The 22,837-nt window shown below is 35.0% G+C and overlaps 2 protein-coding genes across 2 annotated transcripts; one reads left to right on the forward strand and one right to left on the reverse strand.

The window, feature by feature from the left end:
* Positions 1–395: 395 nt before the first annotated feature.
* Positions 396–12,173, reverse strand: LOC145330162 (uncharacterized). Its single transcript, XM_080174747.1, has 12 exons — positions 12,101–12,173; positions 11,581–11,617; positions 10,852–10,955; positions 9,256–9,333; positions 8,451–8,525; positions 7,632–7,711; positions 6,921–6,976; positions 5,846–5,950; positions 5,643–5,678; positions 5,098–5,154; positions 2,282–2,340; positions 396–1,048 (listed from the first exon to the last, which is right to left on the reverse strand). Exons 1-12 carry the CDS (start codon positions 12,140–12,142, stop codon positions 956–958), a joined length of 822 nt encoding a protein of 273 aa, XP_080030873.1. The 5' UTR covers positions 12,143–12,173; the 3' UTR covers positions 396–955.
* A 4,580-nt stretch (positions 12,174–16,753) lies between these two features.
* Positions 16,754–20,217, forward strand: LOC145330163 (uncharacterized). The gene is made up of 2 exons (XM_080174748.1): positions 16,754–17,354; positions 17,849–20,217. The coding sequence occupies exon 2, from the start codon at positions 17,868–17,870 to the stop codon at positions 18,843–18,845; it is 978 nt and encodes a 325-aa protein (XP_080030874.1). The 5' UTR covers positions 16,754–17,354; positions 17,849–17,867; the 3' UTR covers positions 18,846–20,217.
* The last annotated feature ends 2,620 nt before the right edge of the window (positions 20,218–22,837 follow it).

A 22,837-nucleotide genomic window follows, 5' to 3' on the forward strand; every position in this document is an offset into this window, starting at 1 on the left:
TCCTTTTCTCAAATAAGGGTTAATAAATAACCTAAAATTTGCAAATAATCAATTCATTCAGTAGTATTTTTTGCCATTAAAAATTTATATTTTTTGGTGGAATAAAAAAGAAATAATTAGTTAACTTGTTTTTCTTTGTGTATCATTATTCAGTTGCCAGAAAAACATAATATAACCATCCAAAAAATAAGAGAAACAAAAAAAAATTCTTTTTCTCAGTCACTTTTTCAAAACTTTAGCTCTAAAAATCTCCGGTGTTAATGGAGGTAAAAAAAATATTTTTATATCTACTTATGTGGAATACTATGGAGAACAAGGACATAAGCATTTTTTTATAATTCATTGAGAAATAAGGGCTGCAGATGCTTAAAAATACTTTTTTGAGGGTCATGCTGTATATTACATATTACAGAGCCTAGTATATCTAATTTAGATTATTTAACACTAGCGGCTACGCCCCTAGAGGCCTCTAGTGGCACTTTAGATGTTTGTCTTTTTAATTTCAAATATTTTATTTGAGAAATAATTTGTCTATGTTGCGATTTTTTGTGATTTCTCTTGGGAAAGTGGAGGTAACCTCCCCCAAAATAGTTATAAACCTTCCCGAGATCTACCCGGTTAAGGTGAACCCGATCGGTTCAGCGGTTAGCAAGATCCTTTGGTACAGACAAACAAACAGATATCCTGTTACTTTATTATCCTTTTATATAAAGTAGTAAGCGTTTTTTGTCTGTACTGAAGGATCTCGCTAACTGCTGAAACCGATTTTGTTCTCCTTCACAGAGAAGATTCTTATAGGTCCTGGTAAGGTCTTCATCCCATTCCCCCCAAAATATTTTTTTATCTTTTTGAAACTCAAATTTTAAATGGAATGACCTCGACTTTTCCTCCTCCTACCTTAAGTAAAGTCCCCTAGATGCTTCTAGGGGCGTAGCCGCTAGTAAGGATATATATATTACATAGCAAAATAATAAGTGGCTTCTAAGGCCGCAACGACCGGGGCTACGTAGAAGAGAACTACACTGACAACAGACAGCACGCCAACAGTCTAGAATAGTTATTCATCGTATTATAAACAGCTTTCCGCGGATATAAATATGTACAATTATAAAATTGAAACTAGTTTTGTTAGCCCCGAGATGCCGAAGGCACGTGATAACAAAACTGGTTTTTATATTATGATTATACAGTTTTATATTCGTAGAAAACAGGATATATTACGATACGGTACATTAATTTTCAGTATGGCTGAGAACCGGTTTTAATCCACCGGATAATAATCCGTTTCGAAGCGATACTGGAAATAAACTTTCTGGGCCAAATCCTACAAATTCCTAGGCCGTTAAGGTTTCCTAATTTTCATATTATAAAACGAATATAAAAGACATTGGAAATCGTAACTCCAATGCTAGTCTGTAATATATATATACTAGCGGCTACGCCCCCCTAAAGCCTCTAGGGGCACTTAAAGTGGGAGGAAGAAAAGTATACACCTTCCCCGTATTCAATTTGAGTTTTAAAAAGAAAAAGTAAAAAATAATATTTTTTTGTGGGAGGGTCATTTTTTATATTGGGAGGGTGGGGATACCCTCCTCCAAAATAGTTAAAAACCTTCCCTAGATCTAATTGAAGCTTCGCTTTAACGGAGAATCATATAGGTTCAGCGGTTTGCGAGATCCCGGGTTACAGACAAAAAAAAGCTTAAATAATAGGATACTACATAGGGTCATCTTTTCGCGTAATTCTGTAAAATTAGGTGTTGGGTTGTAGTCAAATGCTCTTATTAAGTCAAAGTGTTCCTAATTAAAACCAAATGTATATATATGAAATGGCCCATAATTTGGAACAGCTTGACCTAATAAGCGCATTTGAATGCAACCCAACACACAACTTTACGAAATTACGCAAAAAAAATAACCCTAGCTAGCTATTAATGATTATTTGTTTGCTAAAGGGAGGAGTAGGTTGCGCCAAAAAATCTGTAAAGATGTGAGTTTTAAGGCTTAAAAATAGTAGTAGAACGATAATATTCACTAAATATGTGTATTTCTTATTGAAAAGAACTATAGACAAAAAAATTTAAAAAGTTAACAGAAATTTTTATAATTTTATACTGTTTTTAACTTAAAACACAACCTTTACGGATTTTGAGCGCAACCTACTCCTCCCTTTCTCCGGTTTTAATGATGTGCGATCCTAGTTAATGCAGCTAGCCGTTAGCCAGTAAGCAGCCATAAAGCTTTTTTTATAATTCCTAATGATTCAACTTATTTTGTTTTACCTTTCTAATAGATGCTGCATCATTGAGACGAGGATATGGACGGTCAGGCACAGGTAGATCTAAACATTATCATACTAGAGACGTTAAGAATTATAAATATTGCTGCAATGTCAGGCGCATGGCATCAATAGTTAGTGTAGAGGGAATGCTTTAGCCACATAAACTGGTGCAACTCACTAGCAAGCACAATTAGGACAATTAGGTCATATAAACGTTTTTAGCCTAAATTCAAACCCTTCGCATCAAGAAAGTTCAAATGGAATGGGGGTCAAAGACGTCCAAGAGGGGGGGGGGGTGAAGTGGGGATTACTCCTCCCCAAATGAATTTTTTTATTTTACCCCACCCCCCATTTAAAAATTTACCCCCCCCCCCCCATTCCATTTAGAAGGGGATATTTACCCCCAAAAAAAAAACGAATTACCCCCCCCTTAAAAAAATCCCCCCCCCTAAAAAAAAAAGCTTGAACGCCCCTGATGGGGGTATTTAAGAAATGTTACATTTTACCACTTATTTATCTATAGGACACTTACCCTTGAGCAACGAAAAAAATCTTTGAATCCCACAAAAAAAATATATCTATTTATTATGTATTTTTCTAGTAGCTTGATTTGAGCAAAAAAAGTGATCTTAAATCTACAATTTGATCGATTCTTGTAGTGTAGTAAAATCAACCGACCCTCTGATTTATAAAGAAGCTTCACTGTGTAAAAATAAGATATTATTAAACATACAATTACAAGTATTAAGATACTTAAAATAAAAATAACTTGAGAGAAGAGGGGGCTAAATTAATCCTTAAAAATTATATGATTTTAGTTTGTGATGGTGGTTGTAGCTTCCCCCTATGTAGTCATAAACTTTCCCTGAAACACACATACATACATACATAGTCATCCTGACAAATGCGATTCGATACATGATATTGTAGTATGATTTCGAAACTGAAATTAATAGGATTCGAAATTCTGAAAATGTTTTATCTGCCTTACTCATGTAATACACATTGTGTATATGTAATGTATTATGTATTGTATTGTTCAAATAAATACTACTGAGGGCGTGCACAAGAGTGTGATTGGAAAGTTACCCCCCCCCCCTTCCAACCTGTACGTCACTTGGGTAGAGCAAAAGCAACCCCCCATAGCATAATATTGTATCACTTTCCCAAAAATAGCTAAAAAGATCTTTAAGGGGAGAATAAACAATAACAATAAAAAAAAACAATTTGGAAGCAGCTTATAGTGCCTAATAGAAAAACAATACAAATGACCAGTACGAATTTTACAATTGGTCAATTATAATGTATACTGGCCCATCATTGGTCATTTGCATTATATGTCGTCATTTTTTATTAGGCACTTTAAGCTGTTTCAACATTTTGTACTAGGTCCTGATATATGGCTCAATCCAACCAAACCCCCTCTGAATCAAGTCTAGGTGTGGCCGTGGGTGCCACAATGTGGGGGTGTATGTTTGATCCTCCCCCTCCCCAATCCTATATCTTGAGCACTCCCTTAAATATACAAAATTACTGAACAAAATTTTCAAAGTATACAAAGTATAAATATGTAGAGGAAACATGTTTAGAATTTTAAAATTTCAGATTATCATCAATTTTTAAGAAATTCCAAAACATTTATGTAATGAAATAATTGTATTGAAATATATTTCTTGAAAATTCCTTCTACCGAAAGAGGACTACAAATAAAATTTTAAAATCAAATTATTATGCTTATATTATTATTACCTAATTGGAGCGGTATTCTCCTGCGATTTCAAGTTATCATCTAGAGAACCCAAGAGCATCATCCGCTTGTAATAGGATGCAATACTCTAACACCCATTGGTGGATATTAGGTTAAGTTACATCCAACAGACAATTAGCCCTTTCATTGCACGACCTTTGCTGAGAAGTCTTAACTGTGAATAGTAATGAGTTGCACCTGTTTAAGTGTCAAGGCATTCCCGCTTCTCTAACTATCTATGCCTCGCACCTGACAAGTAGCAGTAGGAACAATTAGTAACGTCTTTAGTTATAACGCGGTGTCTAGTCGAAATTCGAACCTATCACCTCCCCGACGACCCCGGCTATGCTTATATTAGGTTAAGTTAGATTTGTAAAAAGAAAGAAAGCGTCACTTTTAAGAAAAATAAAATAATGCAAGTTGGCGGGGGGGGGGGGGGTTCAGTGGTGCCTCACTCGTTGGTTCGAGAAAATCTGCCAATCTTTTCATAAAACTAAATTTGATATTTAAATAACTCTAGTCAACTAATCCCAGACAGGGATGGGATAATAAAACTGTAAATAATATTTTTTAAAATGATATGTATATCATTAGTTGGCTTTAAAGCTTAATTCTGATTGGTTGGTTCAAACTAGCAGTGTCCAAACTTTTATATTAATTATCCTATTATATAATGAAGCAAGCTTTTTTTTGTCTCAAACGAAGGATCTCGCTAACCGCTGAAGCGTTATGGTTCTCCTTTACATTGAAGCTTCTTATAGGTCCAGGGTAGGTTTTTAACTATTTTGGGGGAGGGTATCTCCACCCTCCTAATAAAAATGACCCCTTTTACTTTTTAAAACTCAAGTTGAAAATAGGGGATGTCGACTTTCCTTCCTTCCAACTTAAGTGCCCCTAGAAGCCTCTAGGGACGTAGCCGCTAGTTCTAATAAAAAGAAAGAGCGTTTTTGTTTATCTTCCATAGCAGTCTGTGACAAGGCTTGTCAATATGGTACACTGACCGACACGGACGGGTAAAGAAAGGACGTACGGCCTTCCTTAGTTATAGAGTAGCTTCGCTTCTAACATACCTAAGAATTTGCAGAGTGGCTCCCAACCTTCCTTTGCAGAATGTACAAGTAGACGTTCTTAAATAATACAAAAATTATGTTCCAGCGTCTTTAAGTTTTCAAATTGTCAGTCAATCAGTTCGAAATGCTATGAATAAAAAGTAATTTTCATTTTTGTGAAGATACTCATAGTTTATCGTCTAGTTTAGGTATAATTTTATTGCACAGTCGGTCTGTCTGTCATACTACAAAATATAAATATTAAAACCAATAAAAAGCAAATGTCCATTCATGAGCGTTTGTGCTTCGCTATTTTTGAATGTTGCCAGCTTTGATAATGGTTAATTATTAAATAATCAACTATTTAAAATAAAAAATATAATTTTTTTGTCTAATTAGTTAACAGGTTTTTGAGTTATAATTTGTGGAAAACTGCTTAATATTTTTCCTGATACAAAACTTCCCAAGTTATTGAAGAAACTAAGACATTTAGCATTAATTCCTGTCTATAGTAAGTGGGTTAGATGTAGCAATACTTTTGTTCCAAAAATTATACTGTATTATACCTGGTGGAATTGTAGCTCTTACAACTGACTCCCATTCTGAAAAAATTTAACTGACAAAATAAATTGTTTTAATCTTAATTCATTTTGTGGATTTTTAATACTTGGATCTTACACTGGATTAACGTATACTCTTATAAAATTAAACTTGTAGCTGGCTAAAGTAACGATCTCCCATTCATACCCCCAATATTTATTTTTTTTACCTTTGAAAAAATTTTCTGCCGCTTCAGGCCCTCCAGTGATGACATCATACAAGTTTTCCTTCATTCCATAACCCTTAGTGGTTTCCATATGATGAATCCATTCACCTTAACAAATGCACAAATAAGGGGCGTCGTAGCTCAATGGTAACGCACTGAGTTACTGTAGTGAGAGTTCGAGTTCAAGTCCCAATGTGGCAACTCGAATTTCTCAGTCCTACATTCACGCAGCTTCCCCTGGTTGTGCAAGAAGGGAGATTATTGAATAATATACAGTATGACCCTCGAAAAACTTTACCTCTAAAAATCTCTAGTGTTAAAGGAGGTAAAAAAAATATTTTTATATCTACTTATGTGGAAATCTATAGAGAACAAGGAAATATACATTTTTTAATAATTCATTGAGAAATAAGGGCTGCAGATGCTAAAAAATACTTTTTCGAGGGTCATACTGTATGTACAACCCTTATTCCAAGCTCCTCTGCGGAGAGCGTCATTCATTATGGTGACTTAATTTGGGACACCTGCCATACTCGGCAAGGGTGAGGTAATAAAGAGTAGCTTCCTTGAGACAGCGGCTCAAGTCATAATGTACTTGAGCGTAGAGCTTGAGCTGGCCGTAGTGGCTTTACAAAAGTGTCTCGTCCTTCTCCATGACTACTTAGGTCCAAATACTATGAAACAATGGCTACACACACACACAAAATGCATAAATCATGTTTAAAACGTCACATATTTTTTCAACTTTATTTTACATGATTTTGAGCCAATTTTCAAATAAAATATCTTAGAACATCTTAAGTGAATTTTGTTGTTATAGTTTATGGAAAAATTTGCCCCTAGCATCTAGGGGCTCTATATTTGAAGGAATTGGAGGGCAGAAAAATAGCCTAAAACTATATCCAGACTTTTCACGAAAATATAATAGCCTAAAACCAATTCGGGACCTTTAAGAAGCTTTCTTGTAAAGGAGGACCACATCGGTTCAATGTTTAGCGAGATCCTTTCCTACAAACAAACAAAAAAAGCTTACTTTATATAATAGGATTAATTTTTCTCTCAAAAGTTTTCTTTATACCTGCTCCTTTTCTTGTATCTAATAGGGAAACTGTCTTGTTAAAAGTCCAACTTGACCTAGTACAAGAAAAAAAGGTAAGTTGAATTGACAATTTATTTCTCAAAGTGCAAATTCAGTGGTAGAACTTTATGAGCAGTACATTAATTTTTAAGTCTACAGAATATTGTTCATAAATTTCTTGCAGATTTGCCCTAGGAATCATTATTCCAAAAATCAGATGAATAGGATAATCATATCATACAAAAAGTTTGTTGTCAAAAATTGTTCATGACGAATGGAGTTTCTGGTCAAGATTGCTACGCTTCCTAAATCTTACCTGTGATAGGAATCCTCATGCAAAGTTTGAAATCTATTGAGTGACAATTCTAACATGTCTAAATTAACAAAAAGAGTTAACCGTACCGGACGACAGGACTGACCCTTTTTATAGAAAAGCTTTGCTTTCAAAAAGACCTATTTCATTGCATAAATAGTATACAGAGTATAATAAAAGTAAATTTTTTCTCGTATTCATTCGAATCCGGTGCTGGATAAGAACCGGTTCTCATCCATACGAAAAAACTATGTCTAGCATCGTATTATATCCAGCTTTCTACGAATATAAAAATGTACATTCATAAGATTAAAGCTTTTAAAGATTTTAATCTCATGATTGTACATTCTATACCCGCAGAAAGCTGTTTATAATACGATGCGAGAAATAACTAATACCTAATTTTATCATGAAAAATCCAAATAGAACTTTTTACTGAGTCGTACCATTTGGAAGATTCTCTTGTTGTAAGAATTACCTAAACATTTTATATATCTAGGTTTTATTTTATTTTTTAATTCGTTCATTAAACCACTGGACCTTTACGATTCTCATATAAATGAAGCATTTTATATATAACAGTAAGTTATTTTTCTATTTTAGGCAGTGTGCCTCAACCCTCCGAAGAGAATGAAAAAAAAACGCTCTCCCTCCTTACTTTGAGGTGCCCTGAAATGCCTCTAGGGGCATAGCCTATAGTTAACATTAATGGTATGTAATGTATCTATTTCCTTATTCTTGGTGGATTTTCTAAAAAGTGCTTAACAAAAAATTTAACTATTACTTTTTTCAGTGCATCATGGCATGACAAAAAACTGTTAAAGATTGTATCTAAAATATTGTTACCCACATACTAATAGACGGATCCAAGCACAAATAATAATTTTACAGTACCTGCACTAATAATATTTTATGAAAAAAATAAAGATAGTTATTAATCGCATCGTATATATTATAAACAGCTTTCCGCGGATACAAAAAAGTACAATTATAAGATTAAAACCATTTTGGTTTGCCCCGAGATGCTAAAGTTGCACGGGCTAACAAAACTGGTTTTAATATTATGATTGTACAATTATATATAATGTACATTTTAATATTCGTAGAAAACTGGATATAATAAGATAAGATACATGATTTTTTAGTATGGCTTAGAACCGGTTCTAATCATGCGGATATTAATCGATTTAGAAGCCATACTGGGAATAATAGTTTACCTTTGCTTCAGGATAAATATCAGATAATTCTTTCCAAAACAAAGCAAAAGGAAAGTCTACACCTGCTATAAAACCCTGAAGAAGAAAAAATTAAAAATTTCTAATATACAGATACAATGGGCTGTTTTTTACACTAGTCCCCAATTTATTATAATGACTTTTTCTTATGGGTTGACAGAACAACTTTGGGGACTTTAGTAAATTTTATTAGTTGGTTAATTAAGTTGAGTGTTAAAACGTTTCAACCACTAATTTTAATCTACATAAGGGGTAATTTAGTGTAAAATCACTGTAGGATTTACACCAATTTATCGGCATTTATCTTATCCCTTTAGATCCCTGACAAATATGTCATATTTTGTAAAGTAATAGTAATGTAAGGTATGTTTGTCCGTCTTCATTTCAGAGTTTATGCAATGCAAGTATCGTTAAAAGGGAGAAGCTTAATGTTGGTCAGGTTTTATACTTTTTGTGAGACTTTAGTCATTTTCAGTTTTAAAATATCGATATCTCCATCGATAGAAGTATGTACAAGTCCACTGCTAACTTTACCAAAAACCATTGACAAGGGACAAGGATTCTGACAAACAATTCTACGTGTAAATTTCCCCAAAGCCCACTTTCTTCATTTCTCTCTCTTCTTACCCACTTCCCTCTAGTTAGAGCACAAAACAAGTTTTATGCCAACATTACGCTACTCAAATATCCAAATCTTTAGCAATTTGAAATGGAATTAATTTGCTTAATCACGGCCCCCCGCTAAAACCAAATTTATGCATCTTTATTTCTTGGAATGATATTTCACCTCTTTCTTAAAGAATTGTTTCCATTGTTCTGGAGTATTTTTATTCTTGATAGCATTCATCCATATATCCATATGTTCCTAAATGTGGAGTGGAATAGTATATTTCATCCTGGAAGCAGCAGATCTATAGTATAGATGTACATACAGATCTACCTGCCCCCTTTTCCAAGGACCTTTTTCATCTGCTAGCAAATTTTTCTCTGCTACTTGGCTGTTTTAATATTCCCGACACTTTTGGTTGATTTTTAAAGACTCAATTGAGTGTCATCACAAGTTCCTTGGGATAGGGACATACAGTTTTTTTCAACCCCTTCCCCTTTTAGTGTTTTACTCTAATGGTGTCGCTTCGAGTTCTAGACCTTTTAACGCACCTTCAAACATACTTCGATTCTTATAAAATTGTTTAGAGAGCGTCCATTCGTCCAATAGATAACCAACCCTTTGATTGCCCTTACGTTGATTATCTGGAAGTCCAAACTGTGTATGGTAATGAGTTGCGCCTGTTTGTGAGACAGGGCATTGCCCGTTCTCTTAATAATGATGTCACGAACCTGATACAGCAGTATTAGGTACCATTTTTAACGTCTCTAGTATGACGCGGTGTGGTCCAAACTCGAACCTGCTTAATTACACCAATGTTGCAGGTTATATAGGACCCAAAATTTTATTAAGACGTTTTCTATCAAATATTGACTTAATAAAAAAAGGACGACAACATCCATAAAAGGGAAGCACTGAAACGGTAGGACAAACGAACATTAACACTTGTATAGTTTCGAACTGAATAATCAGAATATAAATGTATAGGAGTCATAGCAAAATTGTAAGTAAATTTGTTGAAAAACTGCTTGATTCAGGATAATGTTTATGGACATACTTACATTTTTAGGACTTGATTATAGAGTTGCTTCACTTATTACATTATACTTTGTTGTCCCAGAAATCAATATACCAAAAATCAGATCAATCGGATGATTAGATCACATAAAAATTTGTTGTTAAAAAAGTAAAAAATCAACATGTTTAAAATGGACGTACGGACATTTTGGTGATGATTATAGAGTTGCTATGCTTTCTAAAGCGTACCTAACTAATAAAGGAATCACCATGCAAAATTTAAAATCGATAGGACAATTCTAACATGTCTAAATTAACGAAAAAAACTATCCGTCACGGACGGACGGACGGATCTACCCTAATTATAGAAAAGCTTCGTTTTTAAAAACATTTTTGCCATGTAACAAACATAGACATTGTGGCAATATTACCTATCCTTAGATGCATATCATAACTGTGCATGGTGATAGTCTTTTTCTTTTTATATGACAAAACATTTCGTACGACCTTTTTGCTAACCAAAAAAACATAAATAGATTATAAAGAATCTTTGCATTGCTTCCCACAAAGTGCCTATCGAGCAGCGAACCCCTCTTCTCTTGTTTTAAAATCAAATTGAAAAGAGGAATGTGTAATTACAATATCTAGCCCCTGTGGGGCCTATACCTATATATATATATAAAGGGGATGGGGGAGGGTTTCTATGCTCAACAGCTCAACTGAGGTAAAACGCCTGCTATGGTATTTTAATAAACATACTTGATTGGAGGTAAAAAATTCTGCCATGTGATAACATTTTCCTTTGAGGAGCATTGTTAGAGCTGTCTTCATAGAGAGGGTACCCGTCCGTGGTAAACCAGCACCTACAAAGTATATTTATAGAAGCAATAGGATATCTATCTGTGTGTGAGTGTCCACTCCTACGCATGAATGAACCATCCAACTCTTCTTTGAATAACATTTGGCCCTGCGATGATCCAAAAATGGTATTATTCCAGTGGGGCTAAACATCACCTAACCTAACATAAAACAAGTAAAAAAACGTTTATAACGCAGCTACTCTTTAATTTGTGACAGTCCGTCCGACAGTTAACAAAAATATTATTTTCACGTCAGCTAATAAAGGTAGATGTCTAGTTTAATATTGCATAAAAATTAATATTTTGTAATTATCCTATATTCATTACAGTTTACAATACTGATTCTTAGGATCAATTTTAAAAGTAAATACATCCATTGCACTGGCGAAAACACATCCACTGTAAATTTGCTGGATGTGTAAATGCCAGTCCCTCTCTTTAAACAGTATCTTGTGAAACCGTTTTGCAAATAATAAACAATGACATTATTTACACATATACATTTATATTATGCTTATTTTTGACACTCTGTTAAATATTGTTTGTCCTTCTGTTTCAGAGCTTTGCCTTTATGAATGTTGTCATCTTTGTTGAATAGGGATTATCTTTGATATATTTTGAACCTTACCTATTACTAATAACTTTTCAGGTTTATTCTCTTCAATCTAAAACAAGAATTTAAAACATTAGAAATATAAGCAAAAATACTTCAATAAGGACAAAATTAATTCATCTGTTTACCATCAATACATGGAAATATTTATCTAAAAAGAAGCCTTAATATTTAAAACATCGAATTATTCTGCATCCCCTCCTACCCCTTCTAAAAAAATAGTCTAAACTCTGCCTAAGACTCTTCTAAATTGTTAAACCTTCGGTCCAGCAATTTACAAGATCTTGTCGGACATAAACAAAGAACTTATTAGTTAATAATAAAGATTAGAAATTTTTAAATTTACTACATTACGTTTTACTCTAGAGGCAGCTTATAGGCCTAATAAAAATGATGTAATAGAATACAAACGACCAATTATAGGCTGGTATACATTTTACCATTGGTCAATTTAAATGTATTACTAGCCTATCAGAGGTCATTTATATTGTATTGCGTCATTTTTTAGGCACTATAAGCTGCTTCTTCTCTCTACCTTCATCTGTCGACTTTCATCTTTCATTAATAGCTTAGCCATTTTTATCTGAAATTATTATCATCTATGCTTCAGAAAATTTGTTTATTTTGAACGTGCTGAAAATTTGGATACTCTAGTCATAGGCGTCCAAGGGGGGGGGGGGGGTAATGGGGCGATTACCCCCCCCCCCAATTTTTTTTTCATTTTACCCTCCCATTTAAAATTTACCCCTACCCTGGGGGTGCCGTAGGCACCCCCAACCATTTAGGAGGGGGTATTTACCCCCCCCAAACAATTTTGGGGGGGTAAATACCCCCCCCCAAAATAGAAAATCTCTAACAAAAAAAATTTTTGCGCGCTTCGCGCGCATTTTAATACTAAATTTTTGATAAAATTTCAATTACCCCCCCCAAAAATTTTACCCCGGGGGTAAATTTTGGGGGGGTAAACAAATTTTACCCCTGCCAACAGATTTCAGGGGGGGTAATTACCCCCCCCCCCCCCAAGCAAATTTTACCCCCGGGGTAAAAATTTTTGGGGGGGGTAAAAAAAAATTGCGGCGCGCTTCGCGCACCATTTTACCCCCCCCAAAACCGAATTACCCCCCCCTCAAAAAAAAATTTTCCCCCAAAATAAAAAGCTTGGACGCCCCTAACTCTAGTGGCGTATTTTGGAGAAAAACTTGTTTTGTGGTATAACTAAAGGAAAGTGGATAGAAATGGGGGTAAAGAAGGAAGCGGTTTGCGGGAAAATTTTCATATAGAATTGTTTGTCAGAATCTTGGTCCCTTGTCTCTGGGGTAATCTATAAATACCTACCAATAAAAATTAATAAAGATTTGGCTCTGCTTTTCAGAGAAATAAGGAACTATTAAATAATATTTGCCAGTATAACTTCGAAATCGATTAATATCCGCTGGATAAGAACATGTAAATATGGCATCGTATATTACATTCAATTTTCAGCAAATATTAAAATAAAAATCATAATGTTAATGCCAGTTTTGTTAGCCCGGGCCATCAGCCTGATATCAGAGGTAAGATGTTTATAATACGATGCAATAAAATAACTATTATGATTAATAACTGGTTATTTCAACATTTCAGACTATTTATTTTTCTTGCACTCATAAAATACCACACAACTTTTTTTGAAATAAAAAATATTAAACATATTAAACTTTTATCACTGCTTTAAGTATACTTAAGTTACTTTAAGTTATTTGTATAAATACAGTTGAAACAGTATAATAATATAACTTTTTTCACTTGACAACAAAAACTAAAGATAAAACACACACAACATAACAATAAATGCACTACTGGTCTACATATAAACTACCTAACTTGACGTAACAATATTTACGCGAAATTGTAATAAAGTTTGGATGGACAGTAATAAAATGCCGTTTCTCGAAGCCGTATGTGGTCATACACATTGTTGAGAGGGTGACGCAAATTTCAGATCTTAGTTTTGCGATTTGATTGACTTTTAAGACATAAGAGATGCTTGCAAGATTATCTAATTTGATATGATATAAAGATGAATATTTCTCAAATCGCTAAAACTGAGATCTGAAATTTGGGTCACCCTTCCAACATTGCGTATGACAGCGTACGACTTCGAGAAACGACATATTATTACCCTCCACCAAAATTTTTATTTAGGTGGGGCAAATTACATGAAAAGGGAGGGGGGATATAAGGAAAAGGGAAGAATAATAAACTCTAACCGCTTTTTACAGAATCTGTTACTGGGGGGGAGGGGGGGGGGGAGTGTACAATTTTTTACAGTAAGTATTTTTTTCAGTATGGTTTTGAAACCGATGGATCTAAGCCATGTTGAAAAATTATGCATAGCATCGTATTACAGACAATAAGAAGTTATTTGCCTGTTTACCTTTAAACTTGTGTACATTATCTGTCGAATGGGTGTCCGCCCTCGCATCTGATGTGTAGTTATGATCATGGATCGAAAGGTATAAGACAATGGCCGATACATGGATGTACATCCCCAATGATAAGATACAAACTTACCCCTAATGTAGATGAAACGTTTGAACACTCAACTTTATAAATCAAACAATCAAAATTCACTGAAGTCTCCAAATTTGTAAGCCATCCATATATATCCACCCCATTATTTTGTCAGGGGGTGGATGCATCCCCCTTCAGCAAGTCTTAGGTTATCATTACAATCGTGTTTACACTAGTAGTAGGGTGTTTTTTGTTTGTTTGTTAAGATCTTACTTACTTATCAATTAAAAAATTCAGGGGTTTCAGGCTATTTTTGGATGCTTGTGGCTAAGTCACTGGTACCTATAAATGCTAGACTTTTCTCCTAAGGATCTTATAGCAACTACAAACAGAAATATCGCAGATTAAAGAGTAACTACGCTCCAGTGAGAATAACCATAGAATTCTATTTTAGATTTGGATTATCTGACTTATTTAGATATCCTAAAGAAAATATGTTTTATACATAGTATTTAAATATAATCTTTATCTGGTCATTACACCTTTATCTGTAAGTTTAACTCTGTATCATTGGATCTTGGTTATTTCAGATCATTTGTAAACCTTATTATGCTACTTCACACAGTATTTGGGCATGACATGTACGTTCAGCCGTTTGGCAGCTAGCAGCCTTTAAAATTTATAGATTTATAGAAAATCATATCAAGGAACATTTTACCGTGAATTGCAGTAGATCCATTTTTTATGTCATTGTACATTTACAATCATTGTCTACTGGTGGATGCAGTAGATCCATTTTTTTATGTCATTGTACATTTACAATCATTGTCTACTGGTAGATGCAGTAGATCCATTTTTTATGTCATTGTACATTTACAATCATTGTCTTCTGGTGGATGCAGTAGATCCATTTTTTTTATGTCATTGTACATTAGACTGGCCCAAAAAAACATGAATTTTTAAATCTTTACCATATCAATTTGCGCATACCTTGAAGTTGTTACCGGCTCAAATGTAGACCTTTTAGTGAAAACTAGACCTCTCTACAATGAAAATTGACCTCGAAATTTCAATCTTAAGCTTTTTATCAAAAATTTCATATTTTCATGATTTTAACAAGAAATGATTAAAGAACTGCCAACCTAAAATATTGTAACAAGAGTTCAAATATGAAGCAATTATAAAAAGTAGGCAGAACCGCCATTCCTGCCGAATAATTCCGAAAAATGATTAAAGAACTGCCAACCTAAAATAATGTAACAAGAGTTCAAATATGAAGCAATTATAAAAAGTAGGCAGAACCGCCATTCCTGCCGAATAATTCCGAAAAATGTCTAAAAACATTGTTTTATTTAAATTGATAATTTGTGTAAGAAATTGAACTAAAACAGTAGCTATTAGTCTTATGAGAAGAGAAAAGACAAAAACTCTAAAAAATTACATTTTAAAGACATAAAATAGGAAAAAGTGTTTTTAATAAATTTCATGGCTCAACAGACATTGTCGCCAAAAAAGAGACAATTTACTTAAATAAGAAATTAAATGAAGGTAAAAAAATATGTAATATACTTATTCTCATATTCAACTTTCTAAAAAGCATACTAATAAAAAAATTAATATTGCAAAAAATAATTTGATTGTTTTTTATTAAACCAGGAATAAAGAGTAAGGCTTATCTTAAATTATTTTTCTTCAATGATTTTGCAGTATGAATAAGCTTTCCCAAATTATTGTAATTGTACATAAATAAATTTTTATACTTTCTTTCTTTATATGTTTATTCCTGGTGATTTTAATATTTTATTTCAATGTTTGTAAACAAACAGACAGAAAATTTGATGTTTTGCTTTATATCTGGTGTAAGGCTATATTAATTGGGGAAGAAAGAATGAAAATAAAAATGCATTTGACGAGATAGCGATAGATTTTTTCTTAAAATCAATTATAGGGCTAAAATCTACAAACAATACATAACCTATATTTACATTGCGCACATTGAAAAGCGATTTAGACCTTCATTTGGGCCACACTATTGTACATTTACAATCATTGTCTACTGGTGGATGCAGTAGATCCATTTTTTATGTCATTGTACATTTACAATCATTGTCTACTGGTGGAAACAGTTTTGTAACGAGTAACTTTACACAAAAAATTCAGCAGTCTACTGACTGACGGATGTACGGACAGACAAAGAAAATTATAGAGTAGCCTCCCTACAAAAAACATTACTTTTTTCTCTGTTGTATAAAAAAAGCTTTAAGGAATTCGTTTTTATTCCATGTAAGAAAAGGAAAGATTTGGTTGCAATAGGTAAGAGAAAGTGAATTGGATAATTCACGAATAAAAAGGATTTATTATTTCTTAGAAACAAATAGATTTTAAATGCGAAGCTTTCTCAAATTTAGTGTCGGTCCATAAGTCTGTTCATATGTATGTAACGGTTACCACTGATCGTTAATTTAAGTATGTCAGAATTTCCATCGATTTGTTAAAATCGGTTCCTGTTGCTGCTATGTCAGGTGAGTGCCATAAATAGTTAAATTATGGGGCCTTGGCCCAAAAAAGATGCAAACCATTACCATGCACAGTTAGTACTTCTTTCTAGACAAAGTTTGTGCAATCAAAGGGTTGATTGTCTGAAGGACATTAACCATGCACATCATTAGGCAATGGTTTGGTTCAGTGGTTAGTTTAGTTTAGTTCAGAGAGTCGGGCTGAGAACACGCATTTTGCAAGCTCTCCCCCGCCCTACCCCATGTGTTAAGCTCAGTTCTACCTTCCCCCTCTCTCTCAACTAGTTCCCCTCTCCCCACTGCCCGTGGTCACTCCGCAGTTGGAGGAAAGGGAAGACACTGTAGCCAGAGGGCACCTCGTATTTAGGCCTGGCAATGTGTATGTGTTAACGTATCGGTCAATTGTTAGCACAAAAAAGTGAAAATAAAACATTAATGAATTAAAAATTTTTTAAACTTATGTGTAACCTAATCGCTTTAATTTAATGAACAATTTTTGGTGAAAACACTCTCAAAATTTTTTAATAATTTATCGGTCTGGCAACATTTTACCGGCGCAAAGTACTCCCGACAAATAAGCTCTCCCATTGGCTAACATTTTTTCGCGTCCCACCATTGGTCAGCTGACCCACACTCACTCAGCACCCTCGGATCCGCCATCTTCACTTCATCATGGCCTGTAGTACGTGTGACAACCCAGAATATTGGTCAAAATTTAAAACAAATTTGGACGCTGCTTTGGATGTTAAGTTTAAAGAATACGATGCGAATATAGCTAAGGTAAGGGATGAGCTTATTCATAGTACTTTTGCCAGTCATAAAACCGAAATAAACGATATTAAATTGAGAGTCTCAGATTTAAATGTTAAAATTCAATCTATCGAAGGTATAGAAAATTTCGTAGATGCTAAATCTGTTGCAAGTGAACAAAAAGCGATTAGGACCACGATTACACAACAAAAAGACTATCTAAACTCTGTCGAATCGTCGAGAGAAAATTTCGTCAAATTTCAACTTCTACAAAACTCGATAAGAGAGCAAAGGTGCCGCGATTGGAGTTGTAGAATAGTGAATTTTCAGCAGCCGTGGAGCCGTGAAAATATTACAGAGTTTATCATATTTAGAAACATTATAAGGCCCACCCTTGAAGCCGCTCTTAAACGTGGGGAATTAGAATATATTCCCTCACATTTTTGTGATATCGTCGAGCGTGCCCATATGCTCCCATATACGAAGGGCCAGATCCCCGTTTTTATTTTTCGTTTTATGTCTAGATCCTACCTCGACGCGTGGATGAACAATAAGAAGGCTGTGCTTGACCGTTACAACGCCGAGATCAAGAGGTTCAATCCCAGGAACAACGCGTCACCGGTCCCGTTCTTCCCCAATAGGTTAGTCCAGGCGAAGCAAGATATGTCCGACCTCAACAGGAAGACCATGACCTTTGTATATGCCACAAACCAGATTTCGAGGGCCAAAGTCGCTGGCCAACATGTCCAATTCCAGCTCAAGAACGGCAGCCGCTGGATACGCTGCCTTAACCCATTTGGCAAAGACCTGAAGGAAATGGCCCAACCCATACCTGGAAGCGAGGATTTTTTTCTGTCGGAGGCACCGCCTATCCTTTGTTTCAACAAGCTAGCGCCTGAGGAAAGGAAAACATTCTTCTCGAATCAGGCTGATTTAACAGAGGATGACTTCCCAAGGCAGTTTAGTACGATCACAGCCCACCCTTCCAGCACGGTTCAACATAATTTAACGTCTGCCCCTGCCCCAGTTCTTGGGGACCTGGCTGTGTTTCCTCCCATAGACTCTGCCGCAACCGTCGCAACCGCCGCACCTAGTGCACATACAGCCGTTGCACCAGCCGCACAGCCCACACAGTCAGTACCTGCCGCCGTCGCATCCGCCGCCGCCGCTGCCGCTGATTTCACTGCCGCACCTGCCGCCGCGCTCACCGCCGCACCAGCCGCCGTGACCGCCGCCGCATCTGCCGCCACGTCTGCCGCACTTGCCGCCGTGTCTGTCGCCGTACCTGCAGCATCCATTGCCGCACCTACCGCCACACACACCGCCGCACTTGCCGCCACGTCTGCCGCATCTGCCGCATCTACACCTGTCGTTGACTCAGCACCTTCTGATCCTGTTGCCATGAAGGCATTTACCGTTGACTCAGCACCTTCTGATCCTGTGGCCACGAGGGCCAAAGCTAGAGACACCGCCAACAAAGCTAAGCAAAGCAAAGCAACAAAGGCGGTAATCACAACATGAAGATAAGTATCTTATACGACGAAAAAAAAAGGTACCTAACAAAAAACACTCAGCTTAGTTATTATTATTGTCATCATTTTCAAAATGATTTATTTCGAAAAGTTGAATGTTTTGTATCCACGTGAACTCTATAATATTATAATATTATTATTATATATTACCTAAGTTGTTAAAACGCCCACATCGCATATTAATTTCAATCTATTTTTCTTTTCTGCTGATTAACATATAAAATACATGGAACTTGTATGAAAATGAGTAGGGGGAACTAAACTAGCTTTAAATGTGTTGCCACCCCCAACACACACATAAACTAAACGCTATCGGAATAACCATAGTAAATATGGTAATTTTTTTCGCTTTAACGATAATATATTGTATATTAACTATTTTTATTTGTCCACTAATATCTACTGTGTTTCAGATGTCCATACTTGATGTTAAGACGATTCCTCCTGCGGTGCTCCTGGACCAGCTCTGCTATGACAAACCTCCCTAATGATCAGATTAACCAGGATTACGGTAACTTAAACGATAACATTGGTCTAAATCTTATGAATCCGATTTACGGCGACTACTTTAACGATTTCGAGAATGAATTCGGAATAAATTGCGTTTTTTCAAGTGAACAAGGTATCGTACAGAAACTGAAAACATTCAATGAAAACCTTCTCAATATTTTTAGTATTAATTGTCAGTCATTACATTCTAAATACAATGATATTGTCTCCACTGTAGACTTCTTTAGGCAACATGATATCCACTTAAATGTTCTGTGTTTTCAAGAATTATGGCTAAATAAGGATGTAAATATGGATTGCTATGGGATTAATAATTACGATTGGCATGTTAAACTCCGCACAAAAAATAGGGGGGGAGGGGTAGGTATTCTAGTAAGCAAATATTATAAAGTAGATAAACTATTTGATAAGTTTTCATTTAAAGAAAATATTCTTGAATCTATTTGCTTAAAAATTTCCCACAATGGACTAAAGTTTTGCTTACTAAACTGCTATCGGCCACCCAATCAGAATAATGCTGAAATAGAAGAATTTTTTGAACTTTTTTTAGACCTGATTGATAGAATAGCAGCTTTAAGCATACCATACTTCATTGTGGGAGATTTCAATTTTGACCTTTTCAAAATAAATAATATAAATAGCAACTCCATGAGAATTATTGAGTCTTTTTCTTTTAACGGTATCATAAATACTGTTACCAGAGCTACTAGAGTAACTAGAACCACAGCAACCCTTCTTGATTTATTCGGGGTAGGTAACTTTATTCAAAACCTAATGTCTTCCTTTGTTTTAACATCAAAAATCTCCGATCACTTGCCAATTATTAATTCATTCCGAATAGACAAAGTAAATAAACCCAAACCTCCAGATTTCTTTGAAAAAAGATAATTGAATGATGAAAACTTTGATGCCTTAAACTATGCACTCTACCACACTAACTGGAATCACGTTTTAAGTCAAGACAACACAAACATTGCTTATGATAACTTTATTTCAACCTTTTTGAGACTTTATAATGAAAGGTGTCCAGTTAGAAAAAAACGAAAAAACAAACGTACCCAGCCCCAGCAGCCTTTCATGTCAGATTATTTATTGCGTTGTAGATTGCATAGAGATATTTTGTACAGCAACTTTTTAAAAGACAAAACAATTGAAAATGAAAGTATTTACAATGTCTATAGGAATAATTACAATAGGCAAGTGAGAAGAGCAAAGATTGATTACTACAGAAAACAAATAAGAGATGCAAACGGGGATGGGAAAAAACTCTGGAAAACCCTAAAGGAAGTCATTGGGTTTAGTAAATCTTCCCCTGAGTGCACATACCTTCAAGTAGGCCCAAACAAAATTGAAAATGACCAAGAAATAGCTAACGAATTTAATCGTTATTTTAGTCAGATTGGGTCTTCCCTAAGGCCTGAAATTCCTTCCACCCCCAAAAACTTTTTTGAATATTTACCACCCCCATGTCAAGATTCCCTCTTCTTTGAGCCATTGTACCCCTTCAAGGTTATTAATATCATTCGTAGTATTAAACCTAAGCGTTCCACAGACATAAATGATGTCTCGATGTATGTTCTGTCTCGCTGTGCTGATACCATTGCCACTCCCTTAACACATGTTTATAATTTATCACTTCAAAATGGCACTTTTCCTGAAAAAATGAAAACTTCCAAAATAGTTGTCCTTCACAAATCAGGTTCACTCAGCGAGGCAGATAATCATCGAGGAATTTCACTCATTGACAACTTTTCCAAACCCATTGAAAAATATGTCTGTGATACGCTGGTTAAGTTCTTAGAAGATCGGTCTTTTTTTAGCAACCGCCAGTTTGGCTTCATGAAAGGGATCTCAACCTTTCACAATGTATTGAACTTAAGCACATTGATCACCCAAGCACTCAGTCGAGACACTTCCTGTATGGCCATATTTTTGGACATAAGGAAGTGTTTCGACATGATAAACAGGGACATCCTTTTTAGCAAACTGGAGAATTCAGGGATAAGGGGGGTTGCACTTGAGTGGTTCCGTAGTTACTATGCAAATAGAAAGCAGCGTGTATTTTTCAAGGGCCTTTTTTCCTCTACAATTGAATTCATTATCATTGGCGTACTACAGGGGTCAGTCCTGGGACCAATTCTTTTTTTAATTTTTATCAATGACCTTGTTTCATGCAGTGAAGAGATCCTAATCAATCTCTTTGCTGATGACGCAGTGGGCTTCATTGAAAAGCAGAATATTATTCAATTGATTAACCTTGCAAAGGAGCTTGTCCCCAGACTGACCCAATGGTACAATGCCAATAAACTTCTCATTCACCCCCGCAAGACCAAATGTATGGTCTTTTCCTCCCCCCGTGAGATACTCACCCCCGCTGAGCTTGCCGCTAAGACCAACTTTGAAGTCTATGTAAACATGAACAATCATAATGAAAATGATGAGTCAAAAATCACTAAGTTGGATCTTGTGAGCGGTACCAATGAGGGTAGTATCAAACACTTGGGAATTCAATTGGACGAGAAAATGAAGTTTTCTTATCATCTTGAAAAAGTCTATAGCAAAGTCTCTAAAATAATTTATAGTATGAAAGTAATGCGTCATTTGTTGGACAAGAAACACTTAAAGCTACTCTATTCTTCTTATATTAAGTCGAATATCGAATATTGTTGTCTCCTGTTCACTGCCTGTCCTATGTATCTGTTAGCACCAATCATTAAGTTGCAGAAGCAGGCCATTAGAATAATCGAAAATTTGCCAAGCAGAGCTCACACAGCTGAATTCTTTAAATCTAATGACATACTTCCGTTTAACCTGTTAATTGAATTCAATGTTTGTAAATTTATGCACGCCTATAAATTAGGCAATTTTCCCAAAATCTTTGAAAACACCTGGAATTTTGTTCAAGACAGACATACGTATGGCACTAGGAACAGGAACAACTTTGCTTACGAACCGGGCACCAATAGAAACTTTCTCCTGCACGCCCCTCTTAACTCTTTCCCAACTATATTCAACAACCTTCCACTTGAAATTAAACTAATTGATAATAAAAATACTTTTAAGAAAAAATGTTTTACTTATTACCTAAACAAGATTGAGTTTTAAAAAGCAAATATTTTATTTTTTTTTTTTCTCTTCCTTTACAACCTTCCACTTGAAATTAAACTAATTGATAATAAAAATATTTTCAAGAAAAATGTTTTACTTATTACCTAAATAAGATTGAGTTTTAAAAAGCAAATATTTTATTTTTTTTCTCTTCCTTACTTAACAATTTTTGTTCTAACTAAGTTTCTATCCGTATTTTTAGCCCTCGACTTTCTGTAAGCATTTAATTTCTTTATCAAAAATCAATAAAACAGCATTTCTTTAACCTCAAATCTCAACGAATAGGTTCCGTAGGAACCGACACACATACCTAGGTATAGAGTAGCTTGGCATAGTTTGTTTCTTATCCATTTTATTTATTTT

Source organism: Acartia tonsa, chromosome 10 (assembly GCF_053477335.1).
Source record: "Acartia tonsa isolate MP-2025a chromosome 10, ASM5347733v1, whole genome shotgun sequence".
NCBI classification, from domain to species: domain Eukaryota; kingdom Metazoa; phylum Arthropoda; class Copepoda; order Calanoida; family Acartiidae; genus Acartia; species Acartia tonsa.